We start from the raw sequence: 19061 nt of genomic DNA, 5'->3' as shown, positions 1-19061 counted from the left end.
CAGCAGCAACACACGGGAAACACCTCCGACACCCACGCACACCTTTTTAAAAAAAAAAGCAACCAGGTGCAGATTTTTTGAGCATTTACAGCACAACAAAGGTTTATTCATTTGTTTTTTCCAGTCCGCGTTGTCATGGCAACAGCGCAAGGATAAAAACTAAGCGTGTTTTCTTGAAGGTAGACGTGGCCGTGAGGCGCGTCGAGGGCTCTCAGGCTTCCTGTCAGGAGAAGCAACGAGGGGAAAATCCAACAACGTTCGTTCGCTCGGTGTCTTTGTCGCTGCAGCGGTCACGTCTAAATGATACCTGCATGCTACAAACCTTCAAGCACCTTTTTTTTTTTACACATAACTCTTTGAAAGACCGAATCTTTACGAGCCGGTTCACTGGGTCTGATGCACTCGTGACGCCTCCAGCCGTCGCTTAACTGGAGTCGAAGGTGAAGCGTCTCTTTGCAAAGTCACCTGCAAACTGTGTTATGTGAGGAGGCCGTTCATCTCGCAGGTGGGTTTCTTTACCTTGAGACACAAGCTGATCCGTGCAGGCTTCATGTTTGAGGAGCCGTCATGGCGTCCACTTTTTCTACAGTCTGTGGTTCCGCCTATGTCCTGCGGGAGGTATTTGTTCTGGACACGTCCAGCTGGAGCGACCGGCCTCTGAGGAGGAGCATGTAGGGGGGCAGACTGATCTGAGTCTGGCTTCAGACTTCTGCCAAAAGGCTGCAAACTGAAACTGTTCAAACATGTCCGTCCCCAGTTTTGATCGCAGTGAATGTGTCGCCTTCTGTTGCTTCCGTGCCCGCTGACTCGATTCAGCGCTGGAGACGACGCCGTCTGTGTGCACACGCGTAACACTCAACATCAACAAATCTGAAGTTTAGTCTTCCACTGAACATTTCTGTGCTGGTGAGATCAAAGTGCGCGTTGGAAATCAAACTGCATCCAGAAGTTGTTTGCCTTCTCCTGCCTCTGTGATTATTTGCCACAGCGATTCCGGCTGAGACAGTAAAAAGTCTCCAAATTCATTGCTCTCGTGTTTTGAAGTGCTAATGATGCACAGAACAAAAGACTTGCACTAAAAAAAAGCAAGTGGCACAAATTGGCTCTCACACTCGGGTTTTACATACACACAGGATTGTGTGTCTTCATGCAACAAGTATGTAATAGGCTTAACAGATCACAGCTGAAAGATCCTTGGTACGGAGCCTAAGCCAGTCTTGAAGGCAATTACAACCACAATGCCTTCACACCACACAGAAGCAGGGCGGACAGAGACCGGAGGAACAAAGCTAACGCTGTGACGACGGGGGCTGGGAGGCGGGGGGGGGTTCATTTCAATATCCATATCAGGAAGTGAGAGTAACACGGCAGCCTGGAAGCATCTCGGCTCTGACAGGTGACGGGTTCCCCCTCAGGTACGTACAATAGGCCGACCTGTCAGGCTCCACGTCTCATCTCTGCTGCCTGTCAGAGCCATTTCCCTCAAACACAGTCAGAAACATCGCCCACATCTGCATCAAGAGCAGCCCTCTCCTAAAAGTTCACAGCTGAATGTAATTAAACTCGTAGTAGCACAGGAGGCTGGAACAACGACAGCAGGTCAGTCAGTTAGCTTAGCATAAATACCGCTTCCAGGCTCTGAGGTAAAGGACACGTAGTTTGATTCTGACATACAGGCTCTGGAGGATGCAGGGAAGCTCCAGATGCATTCTGGGATACCTGGCTGATGAAGCCCATGCAAAAGTGCAAAAAGCTGCAGTTCATCGAGTGGCCACTAGAGGCTCCAAAAGGGAGCAGATCCCCATAGACCCCCATGTTACAAAGCTAACTCATTCTGCATAATTAAGGGCATTCCCACTTTGAGTGACAGGTGTTAGCCTGAGCTAACAGGTAGCAGAGAGTTGGGTGGGCGAGTCTCAACGTCCCATGTCCATATTTGGAATATCTGCGTGTGGGCGGAGTAAAGCTCATCCAACATGGCGACCACAGGCTCCGCCCAATTCTCCTGCACCTCCTGTTGCACCTCCCAATGCAAAAGACAGGGGGCAGCACACATCCAGGTATTTGAACTGTACTTGGTCAGATCGTTCCTTTAATTAAAGCCGCATTCGTGATGACGTTTGACAAAGACATGAATAAAAGTCAGAGTCCTGGAAGATACGTCTCAAATGTTCAGCCCCCGAAGTAAAAGCAGAGCAGATTGTTAGCGCTAAGCTAACTCACTGCAGCTTTAAGGGACTCAAGAAGATTATTAATCTGTGTCGGACCACAGACCATGAATGAAACCTTTGGAGATGTGAAGTGGTTAAAATACCAACATGACAGTAAACGTCTTTAAGATGGGGAGTTCTTTAAATGGCAGATACACACAGGTATTAAAACTTTAATGTAATTTAAGATGTGGAGGCACATATGTGATGTTTATCTAGTGAGTAGTATCTAAGCTGAACCGAACCTCAGGGCTTTACCACTGCTGTGTGTTCCAGTCTGGACCAATCGGCTTCCACCCGAGGACATCCGTGTCTCTTTACGATGAGGCAGGTTTTACTTCCACCGATGCAGATGCTTCAAACGTGGCTGGAAGACTCGGCCGATCGCTGCAGAGCCAGCGCCGCCCAGGGATCGTTCACGGGCTCCAGCTTCCAGTAACCACCTCATAATGTTCCAGAGATAAACGAGGAGCCGGTGCCAGAAAACGTTCTCACACAAACGTCTGGCAGCGTTTCAGGTCAGACCGGTTCTGGTTAGTGCACAGAACTGCTCTTTAATTCTCAGATGTCTGAGTTTCTGAAGTGCAGGGAAACCCGGCAGGTAGTGATGACGTTTCACAGCGTTCAAAGGTGTTTTTCAGGGTGACCAGAGCCTCCTCCAAAGTCTCCAACTTTAGTTTTTTATGAAAGAGAAAAAAATGTTGCACACACACTACAGTTATTACGGTAGCTGGTCCTGCAGCTACTGACATTAGAGACATTAGAGACATAACACCCTCCACCAATACGCTGTCAGTTTGTCCAGATTCCTAACATTTGCAGATATTTTGGACTTTTTTTGGACACAGATATCATCAGTAGGACGTGTGTACAATCAAAAGACAAATCATGTTTGTTCGGTGAAACTGTGGAACAGTTTGTACGAGGAGCTGAGGGGACGAAGTTCAGGGATGGAAACGTCTGATCACAACTTTATTTTTATTTTTGGTCTTTTTATATTGTGTGAAATACAAGTAAATTTGCATATTATAGGAATAAGCTTATATAATGAGAATTAATGGCACTGATTTATAAGTAATAAGAATTAGAATTATAATAAGAACTTATAAGTTTTTAAAGCTGGATAATTAATTAAAGTATTTATGGAGAAGTTGTGCGATTAAATAAGTTTTTAACTTCACTCCTGTTCAGGCATGTGAACTCAACACTGCAGAGCGCATGATTTAGTTTATTTTATTTATTTTATGTACACGTGTGCATGTGCAGCACATAGCCACATATATTTGCTTTCCTCTTTTTGTTTTCCTTGTGTGTTTTACTTAATCTTAACATGCAAATAAAGTTTCAGTCATTCAATGACCTGTAGTTTTATCAGACCACGACGATTTGTCATTTTTCAAAAGCTGCACATCTTTTGAAAGTTTGGAAACTAAAAATTTTAAAGGTTTGATAAAAACACAACTGGAGTTTAAGATGTTTCATCCAAGTTTTTATTTCTAAGAGACTGATGTTGAGTTGGAGTTTAAATAAGAAGAACCTGGGTCCGTGTACTATTCGGTATTTTATAACTATACAAGTAAATGTTCCTCTATGAAAACAGAAAGAGAACTGGAAGTGGAAGCGACGTGTTTCTGCTCTTCCTCGAATAATAAAAATGAACTGATACCAACCTGACGGAAAGATGGAGAGAGTTTATCCGGAGATGGGACGAGTTAAACTAATCTAAACCTCCAGACCAGCTGATCCAGTGGAATGAGACAGAGTTCTGAGTTCCCCAAACATTATGTCCACCCCACGTCCACGGAGGAGACTACTTCCTGGACCAGCAAGACCTGGACCAGTGTTCACTATGGAGGGGACTACTTCCTGGACCAGTGTTCAGCCTAGAGGAGACTACTTCCTGGACTGGAGAGACCTGGACCAGTGCTCAGCCTGGAGGAGACTATATCCTGGACCAGAAACACCTGGGCTAATGTTCACCATGGAGGAGACTACTTCCTAGAATAGAGAGACCTGAATCCCCGTTCACCGTGGAGGAGACTACTTCCTAGAATAGAGAGACCTGAATCCCTGTTCACCGTGGAGGAGACTACTTCCTGGACCAGAGAGACCTGGATTAGTGTTGACCAAGGAGGAGACTACTTCCTGGACCAGAGAGACCTGGTCCAGTGTTCAGCCTGGAGACTACTACCTAGAGTAGAGAGACCTGGATTAGTGTTGACCATGGAGGTGACTACTTCCTGGACCAGAAAGACCTGGATTAGTGTTCCCCGTGGAGGAGACTACTTCCTGGACCAGTGTTCAGCCTGGAGGATTCTACTTCCTGCTTCTTCACCTCAGGATAAAGAACAACAAGATTAACTTCAGATTACACAATAAAAGAACGGTTTCTTCCTGCTTTTCATTTTCAAAATAAAAGTCAGATAAAAGTAGTTTCAGAACAAACTTGAGACGCGTCCTGTCCACCACGGTCTCCTGAGCCACTGGGTTTAATGACATCGCCGATAAACCTTCACTTTGTGTTTTCGGTCCAAACAAGCCACGGATGAGCGGCTGCTCCCCCCGTGACATTTTAAGGAGGCCCGTCCTGGACTGACCCCTGCACACTTCACTGCTCGCTGCCAGCGAGACGATTAGAAATGTCAAAGTCAGCGAGGCGAGAAAACGGCGCAGGAATAAAACCTGGAAACAGTCAAATGAGGCCAGTGTTCAGAAATCAGCTCTGAACTGAAGAAAGATTGATTCTCTCTGTCGACACGAGAAGAAAAAAGAAGAGAAAATCAATGTGAGGAGACGTGAGAGACGTCGTATGAAGCAGATAAATAGACTGTGGACGTGTTAATCAGAGCCAGAAGTGCATCAGGATCAGGAAATAAATCCAACTCCGGCTCGTGTGAGATTAGTTAAACCCGAAAACTTTCTCTCCGAGTCTCCCAAAAATAATTCAGTGCACTAATCCAGAGCTCTCCTTCTCAATTAGGACGAAGGTCAAGACTGTCACGAGGAAGCAAATGAAACACAGCTCAGGTTTTAATGAGGCGCTACAGTCTGCAGGCTCCAAGATTGAATTCAAAGGAAGAAAAAATAAAAGAAGAGAGCGAGGCCGCGAGGAGTCGGTGCAAAGAAAACTGGTTTACGAGTGGATTTCAGCTCAGATTGGGTTTTGATTCGGTGCATTTCACAGATCGGCCTCGTCAGCTCCTTCAAACTGACTCAGGGAAAGAAAAGCGGTGCATTATTTAGCAATTATTATTTAGAAGATAAGACAAGTCTGGTGTTTTAGAGGAAAGATGATTCGTTACCAGGCAGGACTGTGGTGTTTATATCTGTAACAGACTATTCCAGCAGCTCATTACGAATGCAGGCCTCCGTCTGCTGCTGCTGCAGAGAATTAAGAGATTTGGTTTATTATTCAACGCTGATTTCAGTCTGACTTCTCTCCCACACGCACGCATGCAGTAAAAGTTTAGTGCATGATGTCGTTTGTGCAGCAGTGATGAGAAAAGCTTCAGCGTAAACAGATGTTTTCAGGTAGAATATTAGAAAAAGACGCTTTGTGCTGAGCATTATTTGTTTACAGTAAAAATCATATGCTAACAATTAGCATGTTAGCTTGGCTGCCGTTCATATAAAGTTTAATCATGATTAGTCCTTAATCATAAGGTTGTGTCAGGTGAAGAGAGGACATGAAGAAGAAGAGAGGACATGAAGAAGAGGCTTCGTAGCAAACAGAGCGGTCGGTCATGTGGGTCCTGGGGGGTCAGTACAGCCCCCCCCCCCCCCCCCTCCTGTGTCTAATAACCTTGACACGTTCAATCAGCCTCAGAAAACTCGACTCCCCCTTGAGTCCGTGTTGAAGGCAGCAGCGCCACACAGGTTAGCAACCGCGAAAAATAACTAAATAAATGAAATAACACGGGGAAATTCAATTAAAGCCGCACTGGAAACATCTGATAAGTTTATGGAAATTGAAGTTTTATGTAAATCAGTCATCTGTCTGGACCGGTGCCACATCGCAAGGGGGGGGGCTGCACGCGGCGCTGCATTCAAATGAGCCACTTCAGGAAAGTCTGCAGCTCAACCAGAACCTGAGAAAATCTGAGGAGGGTTTCACTCCCTCGTTCCTGTCGTGTTACTGTCAAACATCTCTCTGAGCGTCTCATTCAATCATTCTGCAGCTGCTTTTCCTCCGGACGGTCACAGGAGGCTCAATCAAATCAAACTTTATTCATAAAGCACTTTTCATACATGAAAGATGCAACAATTGTCACCCCCCCAGACCCCAGACCCCTTATTCATGCAAACACACACAGCATCCATGCATACTCCCCAGTTGGTAGGTTAGCATGTTAGCTTTCACAGCATCGTGCTAACTCCAGATTCTTCAGAGCGAGTGGTGATAAAGGAACACGTAGTTCTCTGGAAAGAACAGATGAACTCGTTTCTCTTGTGACAAACTCTTTATTTAAACCCTTTATCTGACTCCAGATGAAGTGAGAGCTGAGAGTATACTGACATCTAGTGGACGATGGAAGCACCGTCAGAAATAAAAACCTGTTTCTGAGGCGTCGTCTTATTTAACGTCAGAACTTATGTGATAATTTCTCTGTGCATTTACATTTTATTTATACAGAACTATACAACAAAAAAACAACAACAGATTAGATGTCATCACTCAAACAATAATAAAAACTTTAATTTGACATTAATACGTTTAATTTAAAAAAGAATATTTGTGGGGGTGAGGCACATAGAGCTGGAGGTCGGGGCCGGACGCTGCACAGACGCTACCTGGAGACGGTGGAGCTGGCGTTTGATTGGCTGGAGAAGGTGGTGACGCCACTGAGCTGTGAGAAGCCACTTTGACAAGACTCCAGACTGGTCATAGACCCCCTAAAAAATAAAATAAAATAAAGTAAATACCAGGGAAACAATCAGAAACAGGAATAAGCCTGGAGCTCTTAATATTTAAAAAAAAAAAAAAAAAAAAGTAATTTAATATATATATATATTTAAATACTTTCCCCACACGCTTTATTTTCATTTTATTTTTTAAATATATATATATATATATATATATATATTTGTTATTTTTAAAAAAATATTTTATTTTATTTTATATTTATTATTATATTTATTATTTAAGTTATGTCTTAACTATAATGCATTAACTATCCAAAACTGTCCATGGAGGACATAAATATAATAATAATAATAAAAATATATATATTATTTAATATTCCTCTCCACACACCTTCATTTATTTATTTATTTATTTTTGCTTTTTATTATATTTATTACAACCTGTGCAATTGTTATTTTATGTTGTATTTATATTATTTATTTTATGTTTATTTATTTATTTTTTTATATTTATTACTCACACTCTGCACTAACATATAAATATATAATCCCTGCAATTCCTGGTACATTTGCACTTCACTTACATCCTCCATGGACAGTTTTAAAACAAGACAAGAGACTTTTAAGGAACAAAAAAGAAAAAAGCTGTGTCTTAAGTACGATGCATTAACTTTCCAAAACTGTCCATGGATGATAGAAATATAATAATTATAATAAAAATATCATACAAATAAATTATGCCAATAAAAAATTAAAAAATAAGGTGCATGGGAGAAAAGTAAAGATTATTAATTATTTTCATTTTAATTAATAAATTTATTTTTAATTCATTATTTTACACAGATATGAAGAGCTCTTGGGCAGAATCGCTGCTAATTAACGTTTCTGAATCTGAACGTGTCCTGATGAACCCACACATGAGCAGGGAAGAATAAACGGAACGAACGCACTGACCTGAAGTCATGTGAGGCCAGCACCTCGGTGTAGTACATGATTTTACACTTGTGGGAGGAGACCTGCAGCGAGGCCAGCACGTCGTCCACGCGGGGCAGGCTGGAGGCAGCGCCGGCTGCAGAGTGGAAGCGCCACTGGAGGATGTAGAAGCCGGGCCAGCGGGTCACGTGGGAGCCCTGGATTTTAGAAAAGAATTCATTAAAATATAAAGAAATAAATAAAAACTGATTAACGCACGAGGGCAGACGTTTCCTCCTCCCACCTGTACGCTCTCCCCCTCCCTGCAGGTGAAGGCTTTCTCCACCATGCTGTAGTCCTGGCCCAGCAACCAGCTCCGGTCTATCAGCTGGGAGTTAACCGCCCCCCCGAGGGCGTCCTTCTTCGGGGGCTGGGGGGCCCTCTTGGAGTGGTAGATGTTGAAGATCACGTCGCCTTTGGGGACGTCAAAGTCCCAGGTGATGACGGAGGAGGCCTCTGTGATCTCGATCAGCATCTGCGTGAGGATGTGAGGCGATTAGAAACAACAGCAGCAGGGACGCACTGCAGAGCTGTGCCAGCTGGTGGCGCCACAATCCACGGAATAAAACCCGAGTCACCTCGTACGGAGCTCCTTTGAAGATGCTGGCGCTCTTATAGATGGAGTCCGTCAGCAGGCGGTTTTCCTCCGTCTCCAGCTCCTCTTCCGTCCTGTACAGAGATTTGGGGACCAGACCTCCCTCAGGGATGTCACACTAAGAAGACGGATAAAAAACATCAATGGAACATATGTTTAGAAAGTTAAAGGATGCTGCAGAATTGTTTTACATTTCTGCTTAAGCAAAATGACTGAAAACATCAGTAGATTTTCACACAAGTCCTGAAAGGCGGTCAAAGACGCGAAACTGAAATATTCTACCTGCGCTCATGTTTATTATGGAAAATGAGCCAATATTACATATCAGAGAGGTGACACAGTCTGATATTTTATGGACCGTCACACATTCTGCTGTAACTGGAGGACGAGGAGCAGCTGAAACACATGAAGCACACTTCCATCCTCACCATGCAGTCTCCTCGGAGGAAGTCGGGGATGACTTCTCTGCTGATGTAATCCAACAAACCTCCGGGACCCTGGTAGTCGTTACCGGCGTAAACCAGGAACTTCTTGCGGGTGTTCTCGTCGATGAGGGGGCTGACCTGGAGGCAGAGAGGGGGATGAGGGAGGTCAGTCTTTATCCAGCATGAATCCGTAATAAATGAATTAGTTTCTTTCTACGGCTCCGTCTCCGGCACCGTTTGTACTTTTAATCACGCATTTGCCATTTGTTTTAATCCTGAACATCTCACTGTGAAATACTTTTATTATGGTTCTATTTGCATAAATTTGAAGTAACCTTTATGTCTTTGCTGCCTCCACTCTCATTTAAACAGCAGTGCTGCTGCACACAAGATTAAAAGCCCCTCCGGGGGCTGCAGAGCTATAATTATCTTTATTTGCCACCATTAGATTTTTATGTCTCCATTCCCTCAAATCTGCCACTAATCCGGGCCCGACCCATTAAACCCACGATACAGATGCAGAGTTTCATCCTCACCAGGGTCCAGAGCACGGGGAAGACTCTGGGCGCCCGGAGGATGAGCACGCGGCCCAGGGTTTCGGGATAGTTGGCCTCCACCACCTCGATGATCCTCAGCAGAGCCTTGATGCCCGGTCGCCACAGGTGACGCATGTTCAGACCCTCCAGATCCACCAGGCAGGTCCAGCAGCTGCACAGCAGATTAAAGAGGACACAACATGATGACACCGGAGCGGAGCATTAACCAACGAGACGCTGGAGGATGGAAATAAACCGGGTACCTGATGGGCTGACCGAAGACTCGGGTGTTTTCCTCACAGCGCCTCAGCCCCTCCTCATTAATGGACAAGACCTGCAACCAAACAAACCGTCTGTAAACTCTCAGGAGGCTTCAAACTGATACAATAGATTCTATTCTTAGATATTTCCAGTGGGTGAAAAGCATGAATGAGTCTGAAGCTGCAGCTTTGAGAGAAGAAGTGATCACAGGATTCATTTTCAGATCCACCTGAAGGTCAGACTGTAGCTGTTCAGGTCTGGTGATATTAGACGGAACCGTTTGTTCTCAGGTTTGATTTCATTTTATTTATTTTTTTACTGTAAAGCCCTTTGTTAGTTGCAGGCAACTCAATTGTTGCTCCTCAGTCACTTGATAAAAACTCAAGGAACTGAGCAGATGAAACGAGAAATAAAATAAAATCAGATTTAACTTGTGACTCTGGTGCCTCTGATTGGTGAAACATCTCAAGGTGCAAGAACCTGAAGAGGTTGTAAAATATTAATAGTTAAATATTTATTGCATCTTCCACCAAGAGAAGTGATAGCTGTCGATTCAGTTTTCTTTAAAATATGCATTGGACTTCCATCTGTTTCTGGCTGCGCTGGAAACCTGGAGACTCAACGCCTGCAAAGATCTTCTGGTTGGTGGAAGGATTATCCAGAATCTTACCTCACTGTGTTTAAACACTAAGGAGGATAAAACCCACATCAATATTTAAACGTATATTTAATATTTATTATGGTCTTTGTCTGTGTTGTAGCGAACAGGTCTTCAACACCAACTATACGTGTTATATATTAAACCATAGCTATTTATTAATATACTTTATTATTATTATTATTATTATTATTATTATTATTATTATTATTATCATCATCATCATTTTGCATTCAATATTAAGCTATTTAAATAATGCACTGGTTCAAATATTCTTTTTTTTATATATAAACATACCTACATATATGGGCTTTCACCCGGGGACTTAACAGGCTCTTTTAGTTTGTATGGAAAATTTACAAAATATATATAAAAAAACGTCTAATCAACCAAAGATTTTGCGACCCCCCTGCAGAACCTCCACAGACCACTAGGGGCCACTGACCCACCTGTTGAAGACCTATGTTTTATAGAGTATTTTATATATGTTGGGTATTTGCATTTGAAAGCACAGCTTTAACCTTGCAGAGAATAAAAACATCACAGGAGCAAAACAAACTGTTGAGGAAGTGTTTCGGTTTTGAGACATAAATGTCATCACCTGTCTCAGCAGCACCTCCTCCCCCAAAGCTCGCACCAGGCCCTTGGTGTCCATCTGTCCCAGACGCAGGATGTACAGAGGACGTCCGTCTAAAAGAAAGGTCACAGCAGGAGGTTAAAACCAGCCCCATTAATTTCCCTCCTCGCTGACGTTATCTCCCCGACCTCTGGATCAGCTGAGCTCCTTCATGGGAGCTGAGACAGATGGAGCTCAGGCTCCACCGTCAATAATTAACGTTAAAGCTCACGCAGACTGAATAAACACAGAGGACAGGAATGTCCCGTGAAGTGAAGAGGACCCGAGACAAAGCGCCGTCACCTCTGTCGTGGTGGTGCCAGCCTCCCGTGTAATAATCCTGAAGCAGCTGCGGTTTCTCCCACGTGTCCAGCAGGAAGTCGACCTGGTGCTGCTTCCTCCAGGTCAGCGACTGCCACAAGAACTCGCGGGCCTTGTCCACGTTGAAGTCTCGGGCCCTGAGGAAGCGCAGCACGTGCTCATCCTTTGGAATCTGTGCACAGAGAGAATCATTTTGCTGGTTGGTGCCTCGTTGTTGATGCAGCAGAAGCAAATACAGTGCAGACATCAGTGCTGTCTAGTCAGAGAAGCGGGTTTTCATAGGCGACCTTGCCCTTGTGGGTTTCCTGGAGCCACTGGCGCAGTCGAATGAGACAACTCTCCTGCAGAGGTGTCAGATCACCAAGGTAACGTCTGATGTAGTCAGCATCCAGCTTGTCTGCAGGCCAGAATACAGTGATATCAGCGCATGGGTTATATAATACGGAGCAACGAGTGTGAAAATAAACTCGACAATGTTTGAACAGACCTATTCACACAGTGAGCAACAACAGGAGCCATTAACAGTGAGTCCCACGTTAATTTTAGCTGCGTTTTGGCCTCCTCCAGATGCTTTTAGCTCGTTAGCGGCTTAATTTTGTTAAAAAAAAAACTGGAGCCAAGGTGTTAACAAAAAGTCACTTTACTGTGTAATAAATATTTACCTCCATTTATATTTCTGGTAGATTTGCATTTATGCAAACTTTGTACATTTTAGTATTTTACTGATTTGATTTATATCCTTTTTTTTTAGTGGTGGTTTAAATGTGCAGCTGAGTTACTGACCAAGCAAAGACTAAAAACCTGCACAGAATCAAGGTAATTATGTGCATATTGCATATTGAGAAAAACTAAATGTAGTTTGTTTAATGAGATTCTTTGGTTTAAAATGTTTGTCGCAGACTTTATCTAAGAGTTTAAACACTTCCACTCTCTAAATGAAATGTGAAAAATGTTAGTAACTGTAAAACCTTACGACGAAGCTCGTAAACATCTGAAACAAGCTGAAACAAAGACAACTGGACTTGTTCGGTTTCCTGAAGACGTTTCATCCAAGTGTTCAGTTTTAAAGGCGTGGTTAAGGTTTAGACACAGACCTCTGTAGGTGCTGCCTGATCTTTAAGAACTGAAGAAGCTCCTTGCATGAGAGGAGAACCACCTTCAAGTCCAGTTGCCCTCATTTGACCTTGTTCTGTGGCCGTACCGTGACCCTGGACGACTGAGAACCTCCACAGATAAATGTTCACTGACCATCAGGTGAACCAGCCACTATCTCCGAGGGACAGGACTCGGCTTTGCTCTGCTGCCCGTCCCTGCTGCTGCTCAGTGGGACGTCTCTGGCAGCCGAGGGCGGAGGCAGCGTGGGGAGTCTTTGGGTCACAGCGCCAGGGGCGACGGGGGGCGTCCAGCGAGGTATGTAGGTCACTCCTTCTTCCTCCAGCTCTCTGAGGTAGTACTCAATAATCTCTTTACCCTACAACCACAACACAAGATCTCAGTTTAATGTGACTTCTACCCACACACACACAGTTCCTGCAAAAGAACGTCAAACGAACCTTTTTAATGCTACTAGCGTACTGCTTCATCGCTATCTTCTCTGCCGTGCTCTCGAAACCAAAGAAGGACTTAATATCAAGACTGGCCGTCTGCTCGAAGCACGTCCAGTCCTCATTCTCTGGGTGGACCTGCAGAGGAAGGACAGAAGCATCCGTCTGAACTTCGCTGGAAATATCATCTGTTGTACGTCACAAGAAAACTGAACCAGGGTTCAGTAGTGAGGGGTCCAATCTGCTGGAGGCCGACTGGGTAGATGAGGCAGAAGAGAAGGAACGAAAGAGAGTGCATGACAGTAGGAGGTGATGCATGATACATGCAAGACTGAAAGTGGATTGCAATCAAAGCGAGAGACCGAGATACTCTGAGATGCATGAAGGAGTCAACAGAGCAGAGAGAGAAACACTGAGGTTCTTGCAGATCAGTAACGTGCAGCTACAACGTGTGAAATCAATAATTCATGCTCCACAGGGGTCAAAGGAGAACCCAGCATCACGAGCGTTACATAAAGAATTACAACAGATAACTTTGAGAAAGCTGACTCACCGTGTAGCGGCAGCACTCGCGGACGACCACTCTGCTGGAGAAGGACTCGTTGTGGACCTCGATGTGGAGCGTCCGGTCCCTGCGGTTCAGAGAGTTCTTCTGGGTGAAGTAGAGGTAGTCGACGCCTGAGATCTACAAGCAGAGAGAGAATCAGGATCTCAGAGTGGTTTCAGAGTTTAACAGAGGACAAAGTACAGTCGCATTAATGACGGTTCAGTGTCACTGTGGGTGTGATCCGATTCTTCTGAATGTGTGATTCATTTCAAACTAATGTGAGTGTTGCGCCTGCAAACACAAGTCAAAGAAAGGACCCTGGACAAGGACATGAGACGTATCTGAAGAGCTTTTCACCCATGAATCAGAAGCAGCTCGGCCTCGATATCCTGCACACAACACAACTTTTATCCAACGTTTTCTTTTTTTTTTTTTAAACCAGTACTTGAATCATACAATGTGTGTTCACTGTGGCTCAGACAGACTAACCCCTCCACCACTTATTACCACGACAAAAACCACCTCACATGGTTTCCCAGCCTGAGTAAAGGTCAGATCACACGTACCCGTTTGAGGAGCCTCGGGGCCTCGATGTCGATGGTGCAGCGTCTCTCGGTCACCAGCGTGGACCCGTCCTCGCTCTCATTCTGGGCGACGATCTCACTGTCAACAAACACCGGGATCAACGGGCACTTTGGGAACCTCCTCACATAGGCCTGGAAGAGCAGAATGACAACAGTACAACACAACTGATGAAAACACTCCTAAAAAAGACACACATATTTATGTCCGTTTGGAGCAGGTTGAGTGGATCTGAGGGGATTTTATACGATAATGATGTTGGAGGATCGTCCCCTTGAGGTATGAATTTTCTTTTTATCGGTTAAAACCCCTAGACTGTATAAATAAGGACAGAAAGTCAGTAGAGCTCCCCCTGGTGGCTGGAGGCTGCAGTATAGGTAAGCTATAAGCTCCACCCTCCTCCATGTTAGTGGGTGGGACTTAGGCCAAAATAAAAACACTAAATACTATGTGAAATAATCATTTTCTAGAATGCTTTCTGTCATAATGTTGATGCACGGTCAGTTTTTTGGTTAAGTTTTAGTTGTTTGACGCTATAGAAACAGGATGTGACATAATGCAACTACCAGTTGCCATGACAACTGCTCTGTAAAGCGATTAAAAAACTAAATAAATTAAAAGGAAGTTCACTGTATAATCCAACATTTCCTTGCAGCTGGCGGACGTAGAGCAGAGAGTAGTTTTAATTAATGAAATAAGAGTGAGTGTGGAGGAACAATCGAGCTGCTCAGATTCGCAAAATGGCGTTGCCCGTATCCCAGCGTCAGTTTGTCCAATAAGAAGAAGTGGGGCCACACGTCCATATTTACATACAGACTATGGTTTAAAAACATTCAAAAAGTTAGAAGGTAAAGTTCTGATGACGCCAGGAAGAGTTTTCAATGAAGAAAGTAACTTATTATTTTTTTATTATTATATTATATTTAATAAATAAAAAGAAAGCAAAACCACTGAATTAAAAGGTATATGTAAACTATCGGAATGTGGCATCAGCATATGATATAATCGGTGTCATGTGATTCATATCCACCAGTTTAATAACAACACATTCAGTTTCTGCCACCAACAACAACAACACAACGTGCAGCTGAAGCTGTTTTTACAGCCTCTGACTGCCCCGTGTTTTACTGCCTGCAGCACACGACCATCTGTCCACGCCAGCGACGCCGCGGCTGCCTTGTCAATATTGAGTCATGAAACAGGACCTGCGATAACGGCCTCCTGTCTATGGAACAAGCTCCTGAGAACAAACTATTGATAAGTAACAGAGGGCAGGAACAGCACGGACCTTTCACAACAACCAACGTCCGCCTGCAGGATGTTTCACAGGGTAGAAAGGTTAACGCTTAGCGATGCAGAGCTTCACCCTCATTAGCCAAATCCATTCAAACACTGAAACGGATCAAACTCACAACTTTGAGTTACAGCACATATTAGAGGAATCCAATCAATACGAGCATCCATTATTCACTAGGAAAATGTTCCTGTGGTGAAGAACAAGCATCGACTGGAGCTGTGCAGCGAAAATGTTTCACAGATTAGAGGCAAACAAGGAAGTTTCTCGTCCTGTTTATTCAGCTCTGAGTTATGAGGACGGAGTTTCAAGGACAAAGACGCTGCTCTGCTTCCAAAAAGAACATTTCTGCAGATTCATCAACGTCATGTGGACGAGACAGGAGACTGTGGGACAATGTTTAGAGACGTGGTTCTCAACCTTTATGGGGTCCTGGTCCTCAGACCCCCCCTCCTCATCCAGACCATAGATCAAAAATGAGCTTAGCTTAATTTCAAGCGCTAACCTGAACAAGCATGTTAATGACTTTTCCAAATGACTTCCTGCAGATGTTTCACAATAAGAGCATTATTAACTACTGAATGGCAACTGAAACATTAGAGGCCTCAACATTTACAACAGATGCAGATCATCTTAAATTTGTATTAACAGTGTCATGTATCATGCAACGCTGAAAAAACGCAACCGAGAGCTAAATCTGTTAATAAAATACAGTAAAATACACAAATTAGAGGAAAATAAATCCTGTTACTGACTGTTGTTTAGGTCGATAAAGGTCTCAGTCACATTTGAGTAAAATAATCCTGTTTCTATAAACGTCAAGGATTTTTTTTTCATGGACTCCTTGCAATTACACCCCGGACCACTAGGGGTCTGCAGACAGACGAGACCAAAGAAGAAGAGTTTGGTTTAATTCTAATTAATTTTCAGACTTGCTCCGGATGTTTCAGGACAGATTTTCTAAAGCGTCTTGAGACGATTGTGCATCGTTACGTTATCGTTATATTAATAAAATTAAAATGAACTGAATTAGAGACGAATCATCAGAACCTCGTCCCTCCATGACACATGGGGGCGCTACTTTTCAGGACTTTGGTTAAAATCCTTCAGTCATTTTACGGGCAATCAAATAAATCTAACCTTATTATTCACAGAGGAATGTTTCCATAGTTTGTTTGTTTACTGGTTTATTTCTCAGGGACAAAGCACATTAATAAATGATAAACTGTTGGTACAATAAATCATAAATGAGCCAGAATTAGCCAAGAGGCTCGTAAAGAATGTAAAGAAGCAGCAGCTTCGTCTGGAGCTGCAAGAATAAACACGTGGCCAAAAAATATGAAAGATTTATATTCACAAACTAAAGACTGTGGGACTCTGACAGGCAGAGATTTTCCTCGGCTGAACCTGATTAAACGCAGGTGGCTCAGCTGAGTGAACCCGGTTATGTACAGAGTCATAAACAGGTGTTATGAAGAGGACGGGAGTGATGTCAGTGGTTAAACATTCATGGTTTAGTTCCGTTAACAGTAATAACCGTCGACGGAAGGAGGACGTAATGACCTGATTCTCTCCTGCAGCGTTTCTCATCTTCACAAGAGGATTATTTTAGATGCTTTTCAAAATAATACTAATAATAATGATAAGAGAGCTGCTGTGTTTCCTGGGAGTTCCTGTAATGACGCTCGTGTAGGCGTTAACCGACACTCTGTTGTGTTATCTTGGAGCTGCAGAACAAAGTGTCACTGCAGCGTCATAAGATCCTGAATAAGCATTTGGTTTAATGTGTAAACTCCAGGAAGAAGAAACGCCAGCAGCAGAGTGGAGGCGAAGCAGAGACCAGGACGCTTTTCCCTGGAAGACACATCTGTTTTACTTTCGCTCCACTTCCTGTTCCTCTATGTGTGTTTAAAGCAAGTGAACACGGCAACACATCAGCATCACAGTGAAAAATGTCCCGGTCAAAGAGACGCCAGCTCAATGCGTCTGTTCCACTAACGTCCAAACAGAACCGGAAACACGAGGCCTCTGCTCATGTCTGGGTTCCATCGTCTACAAGAAGCAGCTCAGAAACACAGCGTCTCTAAAACAACCATATAAAATCACTTCTGGAGCCCGGACGTCTCATTAAGCATCATGTCACGACAAGGAAACAACACGTAGAGACGCTTTAAGGAATGATTTGATCCTGTGAAACATGAACCTACAGGCAAAGGTACAAAGAAACGATGGAAGGAAGGAAAAACGTAAAATGTAGATAGTTTATGTGCATGTTTGGATCCTCTTTGTCTACTCTCAGTCATTTTTGTGCAGAAAATTCTGAAGAAAATCTAAATTAATCTGGAATTTATATTTGAATGTGTGATAAATAGATATAATTTTACCTCCTTATCTGCTTGTTTAATTATGAATGTTGTCATATTATTGCAACACTTTTGTGCAGATGCTCCAAACGCATCCAAAAGAAAACCTTCCCTCCATGTGTGTTTTTGCAGAAATATGCGACGTCTGAGCCACATGTTCAGTTTGGCACCGAGGCCTGAACACTGAAAAACTTTCCTCCGCTCTCAGATTAAGAAATGCAAACGCTGCCAAGCAGCTGTGCCACAAAGTGCAGCCTGCACATGACTGTAGTTAAAGCAGAACACTGAGTCACTGAGTCAGGTAAACACAGAACAGAGGAGGAGGCAGATGACCCTCAGACGCCTCAGTCTCCTTCACATTCCTTCAGCTCAACCAGAATGTGACTTTTATTAAGAGGAGAAAGTACATCTGGACAGAGTGCAACAGATCCACCCTTTAGTCCACGGTTCAGTTATGCAAGAGCCTCCAAATGACCAAGAAACACATCCAGGAGTTCATTATGCAACGGTCCACAGCACTCACCGCCATGATTAGCTCGAAGGGATACTTGTAGACCCGGACCGGGGACTGATACTCCTGCACCATGGCTGAAAGTCCTGCACCTGCAAACTGGGTCCAGACACAGACACAGACACAGGTTATTAATACTGAAAATATATCAGAGGATAAAATATACGAGACAGAATCTGAGAAACTCACCTGGGATGAATATTAGTCTGGAGAAAAAAAAAGAAAAGGAGAAATGTTTTTGAATCCAGAGAAATAAAAAGAACAAACTGCCTCGTCTGCGGAAACAGAAAAGTTAAAAAAGTTGAAATGAACTCACAGCGGAACGAAGTGACTGCGGAGAATCTGCGGAATCAGACTGTTTCCATCGTGTCAGCTGAGAGGAGAAGTTACTTTGTGATCGTCAGAAAGAGAAAAGAGAAACGCTTTGTTTCATCCGCCTGTGCGTCACAGCGTCACAGCGTCGGCCCCGCCCCCTTCTGCACAAACAGGAAGTCAGCTGATAAACATTTGTTCCTGAGACTCAATAAAACAAGAAACGGACGTTAGATTAAAGGTTTAAACTGGACTAAATAAAACTACATTACACCTTAAAAAGCCGATGTTTTCTTTCCTGATATTTATATTTTAATAATGTCCAGTATTTACAGTTATACATTTATTTATTAATATATAATTGTGGAACTTTTTGAGTTTCTCATAGTTTAACATTTTGTCTGTTTTCAGGCCTAAAATCATCATGGCCTCCTGTAACTATTCACCACAC

General features: G+C 43.5%; 1 protein-coding gene across 1 annotated transcript; it reads right to left on the bottom strand.

Moving 5' to 3' along the window:
- Positions 1 to 6651: 6651 nt before the first annotated feature.
- Positions 6652 to 18785, bottom strand: LOC124998425 (SEC14-like protein 1). The gene is made up of 17 exons (XM_047572824.1): positions 18615 to 18785; positions 18488 to 18504; positions 18311 to 18397; positions 14115 to 14264; positions 13555 to 13686; positions 13011 to 13139; positions 12706 to 12928; positions 11745 to 11854; positions 11440 to 11629; positions 11122 to 11210; positions 9865 to 9935; positions 9602 to 9773; positions 9069 to 9203; positions 8624 to 8758; positions 8290 to 8520; positions 8028 to 8203; positions 6652 to 7103 (listed from the first exon to the last, which is right to left on the bottom strand). The coding sequence occupies exons 3-17, from the start codon at positions 18371 to 18373 to the stop codon at positions 6998 to 7000; spliced, it is 2112 nt and encodes a 703-aa protein (XP_047428780.1). The 5' UTR covers positions 18374 to 18397; positions 18488 to 18504; positions 18615 to 18785; the 3' UTR covers positions 6652 to 6997.
- Between the last annotated feature and the right edge of the window lie 276 nt (positions 18786 to 19061).

This window comes from Mugil cephalus, chromosome 20 (assembly GCF_022458985.1).
Source record: "Mugil cephalus isolate CIBA_MC_2020 chromosome 20, CIBA_Mcephalus_1.1, whole genome shotgun sequence".
NCBI classification, from domain to species: domain Eukaryota; kingdom Metazoa; phylum Chordata; class Actinopteri; order Mugiliformes; family Mugilidae; genus Mugil; species Mugil cephalus.
The sequence above is the reverse complement of the archived record's forward strand: the minus strand, read 5'-3'. Positions and strand labels throughout refer to the sequence as shown.

Excerpts from the sequence above, each read along its gene's own strand:
- LOC124998425 (XM_047572824.1), bottom strand. The coding sequence starts at position 18,373 with ATGGTGCAGGAGTATCAGTCCCCGGTCCGGGTCTACAAGTATCCCTTC. Across the intron at positions 9,204-9,601 it reads TCCCCGTGCTCTGGACCCTG|GTCAGCCCCCTCATCGACGA; the intron begins GTGAGGATGAAA and ends CTCTGCCTCCAG. Across the intron at positions 8,759-9,068 it reads TCCTCCGAGGAGACTGCATG|TGTGACATCCCTGAGGGAGG; the intron begins GTGAGGATGGAA and ends CCGTCTTCTTAG.